Source organism: Miscanthus floridulus, chromosome 5 (assembly GCF_019320115.1).
Source record: "Miscanthus floridulus cultivar M001 chromosome 5, ASM1932011v1, whole genome shotgun sequence".
Lineage (NCBI taxonomy): Eukaryota > Viridiplantae > Streptophyta > Magnoliopsida > Poales > Poaceae > Miscanthus > Miscanthus floridulus.
This window is the reverse complement of record NC_089584.1, coordinates 108,640,858-108,650,699: the sequence shown is the minus strand read 5'-3', so window position 1 is coordinate 108,650,699 and position 9,842 is coordinate 108,640,858. Positions and strand designations below refer to the sequence as shown.

The window sequence follows — 9,842 nt, the reverse complement described above, 5'->3', positions numbered from 1 at the left end:
GAGATATTTTCACCGTCTCGTGACCCCCATATTCCTGAGATGCCACATTCTTCCCTGCCTCCTAGCGAGCATGTGCCTGATGAGATGCCACAACCTTCTCTAGCTCGTACCGAGCAAGTGCATCATGAGATACCACAGTCTTCTCAACAAGCACAGCCGATACATGAACAACGAGTGCCTCCTGAAGAAGCTGCAGCACAAGAAGATGAGGACGTGCCTGAATAGGAACTTCGAAAGAAGCATCCAATCACCATAAGGCCAGTTTATGTTCCGATCAAAGATGTCTCGTCCGTATCCAAGTGGTATTCCCATGACCAGTTCAAGCCTAAGAACCAAGTTAAAAAAGTCCCGTCACGGGGTTCTAAGGAGGCCGTCACTAGCAAACTCCACCAAATTGCAAAGCAGTATCCAAATGTTGATGCCATCAAATGGTCAAAGGATTGCCCGAAAACATATGAAAGAGGCAAGCACTTCCTACCAAACTGGGACATCCAGCGCCTACCACTTGGAATGAGAAGGTTCCATGATTGGTACCTGCGTGTTCTCCCAACGAGCATAAATATCATACAAGCATGCTTTCCCACCAGCACATTTGGAAGCCCAGCCGGGAAAATTGTCTTTGACTTCAATGACATGTAAACATGCTTTCACCTGGGAGAAATAGAGATGAATCTAATTCGCACATGGTGCTTGTAAGTCCTTGTCCTCTCGATATGATATGAATGTAATCTTTGAATTTTGTTGTAACTAACCCGCGCCGTGATTTGTAGAATACAAGTGCACATTGTCAAACAAATGCTAAGTGTAAAAGTCGGGTATGTGGACCCTCAAGCTATAGCCCAAATAAATTTCAATTACCCTAAATGGTGGACACTTGATGCCAAAGGGCTAGCTGTTGCAAAGACTCTTCGGGAGAAAGAGCACATCCGTACGGCGAAACTAAGGGAAGAGTCCCTTAAGGTTACGGCATACATTGCCCTGGCTTTCAAAAATCTCCAACAACACTCTACTATATGGCTACCATACAACTTCGAGTAAGCTCAACTCTATACTTAAAGCTTTGTTCGATATATATATTATTCGATGCAAAAGAGCTTATCTAGTTCTATGATTAAATCCATGCAGCAACCACTGGATTTGTATAGCCATCGATGTCGGGAGGAGCATGGCATGGGTCTTTGATTCATTAGATAAGGACCCGGCGACATACAAAGACTTCATATAGATTCTCAAGACGTATACATATCGACAATCCTCATTATCTTATATGTTTGTATACATACTTGTAACGTTCACTTTTGGATACTAACAAGTTGTATTTGCTAAAATAATTCAAACAGTGCATTTAGGTTCTATGTCACTAATCATCATGGAAGGTATGATCTAGCAAGGAAGGAAAAGCTAGCTATAAAAACACTATGTGCGGTAAGTGTAACTTACTTCTTCAGTACTCCATTATATGGCTGTCAAAAACATTACTTAACATTTTCATATGCAAAACACATAGTGCCCCAAGCAGAAGCCTGAGAGTGTACATTGTGGATACTATATATGTTCTATAATGAGTAACACCGGTGCCTACAGGACACTCCTTAAGGGTAAGTTTGAACCTCTTTCACCCATAGTATAAAAACTTCGTAAATGGTATGAAATACTAAACCGAAACTTGTTCTCTTGTAGTGGAGAGAAGAGAAAGGAATGGAAAAAGACCCATACAAGGATGACCAACTCTTAGAGCTTGTCGGCGACCTTTGCAACTTCATATTGGACCAGATTGTATACGTCAGAGGCGTCTACCATGACCGAGAGTCTGAGTTAGGTATAAATTCTCAGTACCAACACCTTCGTGAGACTGAAAGACTAGCTCTATGACGATAACAATGTGTATGGAATTTATATATTTAATGATGGATTGTATATATTCTTGTGAATTGGACTTGTAATTGTAGTTTATAGAATACTCTTGTGCTTGTAGTCGCGATCGCGGGGCGTTCGGCAACGCGAACGCTGGTCGCGGGGCGTTCAGCAACGCGAACGTGGTTCGGAACGCTGGTCGCGGGGTGTTCGGCAACGCGAACGCGGTTCGGAACGTTGGTCGTGGGACGTTCGGCAACGCGATTTTGAATTGTAAATTTGATTTTTTTTTTTTGCGGGAAAATGTACTGTAGGGGCGGTTCTAGATTGAACCGCCCCTACAAATACCTGTATGTAGGGGCGACTGGTAATACAAGCCGTCCCTACCAATCGATTTGTAGAGACGGCCTGGGAACCGCTCCTACAAATGCATGATTTGTAGAGACCCTTGCGTAGGGGCGGCTGGGCAAACCGCCCTTACAAAGGGTTACCAGTCGCCCCTAGAAATGCTTTTTGTAGTAGTGCTAGTGACTATGTAATACACCCCCCTCCTCAAAGTTATGTTATACTCCCTCCGTTCCTTAATATAAGCCATATAGATTTCTAAAGAAAATTCTAAAATATAGGCACGTATCAGCTCCCACGCTGATTAGTTTGGAAACCTTTCCACCGTACACATAGCACATGCCCCAACCAATCCCTTAGATTTAGGAAGCAATCTGATTGGGAGAGAGAAGATGGTCTGATTTTCTTTTTTTTTTCTCGGTCTCACATCCTTCCCCAAGCTGTGCGTTAATATGCTAAAAACTATATGGCTTATATTAAGGAATTGAGGGAATATTTGACCTTCGATGGATATCTTTGACTCCTAATTTCTTCTATAATATTCAAATTTATGAGATTTTACAATTAGTTTTAATACAAACTATGCAAAGGCATAACTTATTGCCTGTTTGTAAACTAAGCAATTTAAAATTTACTGATATCTTTAGGCTTATAAGATTTGACCAAGAATTGTCACAAACGGCCAGATTTTACTCCGAAAGAGTCCGGGGTTACGTCGCGGAAACCGAAAGATGACTCCTGGCACGGGTCCATGTCCATATCAGTCCTCCCACGATGTACGTACATAAGCTCTCTGGAGCTATCCATGATTTACACCCATCTCGGCATGTAAAACCGTGCACTCCGACAGCTCCATGCGCCATGTTGCGTAGCCCAAACCGTGCGTACCGACAGCTCCATGCGCCGCTCGCGCACGCACACGCACCTGCTTATATCTTGGGTCGACGAAGACGCGCGCACGCAGTGATCTACGGGCGACTTAAAATTAAAATGTGCATACGTACGAGGCCCACCAACCGGAGGAAACCACACTCCAGAGCGGCGACGATAGCCAGCAATGTGACAACGCAATCCAAACAAGGGAGCGCGTCGTTTTGCCCATCGAATTTGCCCAGGCAAAGATTCCACCCCGTTGCCTCCTCCGGCGCGGCTACATATATGGCCTTGACCGGGGCACGAACTCGCTCGTCCCAAACCAAACCAAATCTTAGCAGTAGCAGTGCACACACCACACGTACTCTCGGCTAGCTAGCACCGTGCTCTATCTAGCGAGCTAGCTACTACTACTACCGGCCCTTTCCTTTCCTTGTTAGCTCCAAAAGCCCGCCTTGATACTGCAACCCTAGAGCTTATGGCTTCGTCGTTCTGCGTATTTGCAGCGATGTCTGGCGCCACCGGCAGGCCGTCGTCGGCCGGTGGCTCGGCGGTGCCGGGCCGTCTGTCCAGCACACAGGGGGGCAAGGGAAAGCGGGCCGTGGTGCAGCCTCTCGCGGCTAGCGTCGTGACGGAGACGCCGACGCCGGCCATAGCTCCGGCCCCGCCGGCTCGTCCCGTCGTCGACGCCCCGCGTCGCCGTGGGGGCCGCGGCACCGGCGAGCACGCGGCGTGGAAGAGCATCCGGCAGGAGAGGTGGGAGGGGGCGCTGGAGCTGGAGGGAGAGCTGCCGCTCTGGCTGGTGGGTACCACTACTATTCATTTGGCTGTGGTTTATTTGATCTCTGGCTTTTGTTTTCCGAAAGGGTTGATCGACATCACTTTTGTGCAAACTGAGTAGTTCTTTTGAGGATTCTTGAAGTGACCATAACCTCTCCCATTTTATAACATCTTTTGCCAGTGTTCTAAGCTAAGGTTAGCCATGCTTTTTCTTGGAGAATCTGAATCTTTTCCGTTACTTTGGTCCAACAAGACTACTCCGCTCCGTGTATCTACAAATCGACACTTTTTACAGAACACCTCTGATATATTTATACTGGCAAAGGTGGTAAGAATATCTTCCTCAACCAAAAAAGAAAGAAAAAAACAATTTATTAACAATAACATACGAAAGGGAGGGAGATGGCATAGCTCTACTTTTAGACCAGATCTATTGGTGAATAATAATAAAGTTTTTTTTTTTTTGAATTAGCCTGACCATTTTCATCGTAGAAGCATCCCAATTAGCTAGTGCAGGAAACACCAAACATCTGTGCATAGGAATAAAGGTAAACTCAAGCACATATACGTAGCAAAGTATTCAGGGTATGTACATCTTTTTGAGCCAGCGATTAGAAACGTAATAATAACCTAGCAGGGCAGGAACAGTAATATTATGGCAAACTGTCAGCTTTCATTGGATCAGCTGTTGGAGAAGCACTTGCCCATGTATTAGCTGTGATCTTATCGATGAACCCGAGGGCGACACACTGACTTACCCTACGCCGCAAGGCCTATATCGAAAAGGAGAGCGATGGCATTTTGGCACTCACGATGCTTGCGGGGAACAAAACATATATGCCAAGATTCTCTGTTGTTGTTTTACTCATGGCAGCGGCGACAATGGAGTCGCTGTCTTGTGATCATTGCTGTTTATATTTGTTTGCTCTCCCCAGTCCCCTGCTGCAACATATTTTGAGAAAAGGACTGCCGCACGTAGCCACAAGCCCACAACCTTGTTGCAACATATATGCGTGTGCTATTCTGAAAGTGACCTGCAGAAATGAAAGCCGGTGTACGTACTCGATCGCAATATAATACGGCTAGTTGCAGATCATAGTGGCCTGCTAGTTTTTATACTCCCACTATATGATAGGCTGCAGTGGCAGATGCAGAACAGGATTAAAGGGGGACTGGTATCTTCTTCTTCCTCCCTCTCTCCATTTTTCTTCTTTCCTCCACCTCTTCTTCTCCCTCACCCTCCCCATATTTCCATTGATGCACCAGCTATAGCCCCCCAGTGGCGGATGCAGAACAGGATTGAAGGAGGGCTGGTATCTTCTTCTTCCTCCCTCTCTTCATTTTTCTTCTTTCCTCCACCTCTTCTTCTCCCTCACCCTCCCCATATTTTCCATTGATGCACCAGCTGTAGCGCCGCCCCCAACCCCCCCCCCCCCCCCCCCCCCCCCCCGACCCTGATAGGCTGTGTGTATATTGCACTAATAGTCGGTCTAATTGTTTAGCTAGTTTAACTATGTGAACGAACCTTTTTATGGATGATGAGCTCATGATGTGGATAACCTGTTGGTAAATTAAACATCGATCCATGGATTTTTTGCGCAGCCAATAATTGATCTATCGGCTAATGGTCCCGTTCACTTCGCTGAAAAAACAAGCCGAAACACTGTTCCGGTTGATTTATTGTGAGAGAAAACACTGTTCCGGCTGAAAAAACAAGCTAAAAAATACGGATTATAAGACAAGCGAACGAGGCTAATATAATTGTAATCTGTGCATTAATTATTACCTGCTGTTTGCAGGATGGCACGTACCTGAGGAACGGCCCAGGCCTGTGGAACCTGGGCGACTACGGCTTCCGGCACCTGTTCGACGGCTACGCCACGCTGGTCCGCGTCTCGTTCCGCAACGGCCACGCGGTGGGCGCGCACCGGCAGATCGAGTCGGAGGCGTACAAGGCGGCGCGCGCGCACGGCAAGGTGTGCTACCGCGAGTTCTCGGAGGTGCCCAAGGCGGACAGCTTCCTCTCGTACGTGGGCCAGCTCGCCACCCTCTTCTCGGGCTCCTCGCTCACCGACAACTCCAACACGGGCGTCGTCAGGCTCGGCGACGGCCGCGTGCTGTGCCTGACGGAGACCATCAAGGGCTCCATCGTGGTGGACCCGGACACGCTCGACACCCTCGGCAAGTTCAAGTACACGGACAAGCTGGGCGGCCTCATCCACTCGGCGCACCCCATCGTGACGGACACCGAGTTCTGGACGCTGGTCCCGGACCTCATCCGCCCGGGCTACTCGGTGGTGCGGATGGACGCCGGGACCAACGAGCGGCGGTTCGTCGGCAGGGTGGACTGCCGCGGCGGGCCGGCGCCCGGGTGGGTGCACTCGTTCCCCATCACCGACCACTACGTGGTCGTGCCGGAGATGCCGCTCCGGTACTGCGCCAGGAACCTCCTCCGCGCGGAGCCCACCCCGCTGTACAAGTTCGAGTGGCACCTCGAGTCCGGCAGCTACATGCACGTCATGTGCAAGGCCAGCGGCAGGGTCGTGGCCAGCGTGGAGGTGCCGCCGTACGTCACGTTCCACTTCATCAACGCGTACGAGGAGAAGGACGACGAGGGCCGCGTCACGGCGATCATCGCCGACTGCTGCGAGCATAACGCCAACACCTCCATCCTCGACAAGCTCCGGCTTCAGAACCTCCGGTCTTCCACCGGCCAGGACGTCCTCCCCGACGCCAGGTACCATACCACCCTGCTCTGCTACTGCTACTACCTTTTTTTTTTTTTTGAGGAAATGCTACTATGCTACTGCTACTACTACCAGTAACCAGTCAGTAGATTAGAGGAATGGCTGGTGTCTGAGTCTGACAGGCCGTGTTAATAATTGGGTGGGACGACAGGGTGGGCCGGTTCAGGATCCCGCTGGACGGGAGCCCGTTCGGCGAGCTGGAGTCGGCGCTGGACCCGGACGAGCACGGGCGCGGGATGGACATGTGCAGCATCAACCCGGCCCACATCGGCAAGAAGTACCGGTACGCCTACGCCTGCGGCGCCCAGCGGCCGTGCAACTTCCCCAACACCCTCACCAAGATCGATCTGGTGGAGAAGACGGCCAAGAACTGGTACGAGGAGGGTGCTGTGCCGTCAGAGCCCTTCTTCGTGCCGCGCCCCGGCGCCGTGGAGGAGGACGACGGTTAGTGTTTCAATCGCCGCCGGACGTGCTTTTTGACGCATCCACTGCATGCAAATGCAATGCGTCCCTGTATATGGCCTATGGGCGTGTCAGCTACTAGTTAACATGTTTGGAAAACTACACTTTGGCAGGCGTTGCGATTTCGATGGTGAGCGCCAAGGACGGATCGGCCTACGCGCTGGTGCTGGACGCCAAGACGTTCCAGGAGATCGCGCGGGCCAAGTTCCCGTACGCGATGCCGTACGGCTTGCACTGCTGCTGGGTGCCTAGGACCTCAGACGCGTAGCACTAGCAGATCGACCGACTCTGCTGCTCACATCTCCACAGCGCGTGCCGACTCGCCAGACATGCATGGGCATAATAACTACAGGGAGCTGTCTGCTTGTTTCCTGGCCTTCGGCTGAATGGGAAAAGGTATACATCCATACACGTCGTAGTGATGTATAGGCAGATATATATACGTGATGCGCTACAGTGAATCAACGTGGTCTTCCCAGCTCAATGTGAGGCTGTAGAACTGTAGTAATTACACGCCTGTAATGTGTACATACCTCATGTGATCGAGCTCATAGTGTTGTTGTTCATTATGTAGACATGTAGTATAGTGTTTTGTTCAAAAAAAAATACCTAGTGCAGTGATAATGTGATATTCCTTCGTCGAATATACGGAGTACCTCATATATTATATATTTCTTTTTTCCTGAGTTAGCACACGAGCCGCCGGCGTGGATGCTTGCATTTCTGGCTATTCGTTCATTCACTTAGCGGTAAACGATCTACTATCAAAAACAACAATGTATTTACGGTAACTTTATCAACCTCATGATCTGCTAGCAAAAGTCTCTGATATATGTTGCATGTGGATCTTTCATTTTTTTTAAATACATTTGTCAATCCTCTGTCTAGACAAACCAAAACCTCAATACTGGATCACTTTGTTCCACTATACTCTTCAGCCATGGACATCTATACTCTATCTCTACCTATAGATCTTTTCTCGTCGCTTCTAGAAGCACAAGATCTCTAAATTTCGACGGCAGGTAAAAACCGCTGCTACTGGCTGCAGCTAGGGTCGCCAACAGCAAGGCCTGCAGTCCAATGCACGCCACACAAACATGGTACGGTCTTTTATCACAAGGTACGGTCTTTCATCACGCAGGAACAAACGCAGGATAACGACGACAATCGACACCAAACAATGCAGACATCTCGGTGCCCGCTGGCCTGGGACAGCCACCATGCAACTCGGGCTCCATTCCGGTATTGTCACCTGGACCGAGATGTTTCACAGACGCATCTCTTCCACCGGACCCAAGCGACACTGACTGGCAGAACAATGCAGTAGCGAAATTACGTTACTACCCCTATGAAAGGCTCAGTTCGCTCAGCAGTACGGACCATAATAATTGAAGTCACAGTGTTCGATTTGGACAGAAGCCAACCACGGTGACTGATCGAGCAGGATGGCATCTTCTGGACTCTCCTAGAACCGAAGGATAAAGCCGTTGGCTTTTCTTTTTGAGATAAAAGATGATTATTTATCTTTATTTTATTCATGCTTAGCTACTTTTCAGGCATCTAACAGGGCTTTTTTCTCACAACATTTTAGCATAAGCTAAATTTCAGTATAAGCGAACAGGGATATTGATGGACTTTGTCTGACAAGAGCGGTACGGCTACCTGTTGGATCTTCCACCCCTGTAGCACTTCTAACGTGACCTCATATTTTAGGAAAAAATTTAAATCACAGAAATGCAAAATTTTTGGAACTGAGGGAGTACTCTTTATCAACTCTCATCCTTCTCATCCGCAATCAATCTTCATCTAGGTCAGCATCATCAATCAAGGTATTCGGCTGGTACACAAAAGCACTGTGTACCAGCTGGTTCTGGATGATTCAATAGTGTTATGTGAGAGAGAATAAATTGAAACAAGCCAAGACAAGAACAGCCGAACAGGCCCAATATCTCATCAGTGTCCATGGCAGAAGCAGCAGCTATGTCCCTTGTGGTAAGATTTGTTTTCCTGCTGAATTCTGAAGTTGCAAACTATCTGACAACTAGTCTCTGTTTTTTTCCACACGAGGCTAACCCCATTTCCATTCAGAAAACGGAAATACAAGCGTCTGAATGACAGAAGAAAAAGGCAACTAGACAATCCAAAACAGCCCATTAAGACTACTGCATATCTGGAACTCTGCCTCAAAGCCAGACAGCACCGAGGAAACTAGGAGTCTCTAGTTACTTACTTCAATGGAACAAACCAAATCACAATACCAGACTGGAGGATGAAACCACTCACACAGGATTTCATCAATTCAAACAGAGGCAAGCAATACAAGGTTTTCAAGATTTCAAGATCACAAAACCTCACTGCTCACACTCTAGCTAGACAAGCTTAACTCATTTGCATCTCTTACTACTCAATTGTCTCGATCATGTACTAATAGAGGCCATGTTCACCTGTACTAATAGAGGCCATGTTCACCTGCATCAGTGCCCTGTCTTACAGACACTTCATTCTGTACTGTTCGTTGCTCTTAAATAAATGAAGCATATGTTACTAAAAAAAAATCAGCGCCTGCTCGGGTGACCACTGCTTTCAGCAGCAGCACGCTAGGCACTTTCTCAGGCGGCGGCGAGCCGCTCGTAGCGTCCCCAAGGGCAGAGTCAGCACGCTGGAGTTATTGGCCCAGAGTCGGCACGCTGAAACATGGTGAGCACAACTAGACAACCAACACAGTTGGAATGAAATGTGACGGGATCTTAAGATCCAGGATTCGATTACACCTCAAACTAG

At 48.3% G+C, this 9,842-nt stretch overlaps 1 protein-coding gene across 1 annotated transcript; it reads left to right on the top strand.

Annotated features, from left to right (window-relative positions):
- The first annotated feature begins 3,517 nt into the window (after positions 1-3,517).
- On the top strand, positions 3,518-7,648 carry LOC136452961 (carotenoid cleavage dioxygenase 8 homolog B, chloroplastic). The gene is made up of 4 exons (XM_066453537.1): positions 3,518-3,874; positions 5,652-6,589; positions 6,751-7,043; positions 7,175-7,648. The coding sequence occupies exons 1-4, from the start codon at positions 3,551-3,553 to the stop codon at positions 7,327-7,329; spliced, it is 1,710 nt and encodes a 569-aa protein (XP_066309634.1). The 5' UTR covers positions 3,518-3,550; the 3' UTR covers positions 7,330-7,648.
- The last annotated feature ends 2,194 nt before the right edge of the window (positions 7,649-9,842 follow it).

Coding starts and splice junctions, on each gene's coding strand:
- LOC136452961 (XM_066453537.1), top strand. CDS start 3,551: ATGGCTTCGTCGTTCTGCGTATTTGCAGCGATGTCTGGCGCCACCGGC. Junction 3,875..5,651: donor GAGAGCTGCCGCTCTGGCTG/GTGGGTACCACT, acceptor TGCTGTTTGCAG/GATGGCACGTACCTGAGGAA. Junction 7,044..7,174: donor CGCCGTGGAGGAGGACGACG/GTTAGTGTTTCA, acceptor ACACTTTGGCAG/GCGTTGCGATTTCGATGGTG.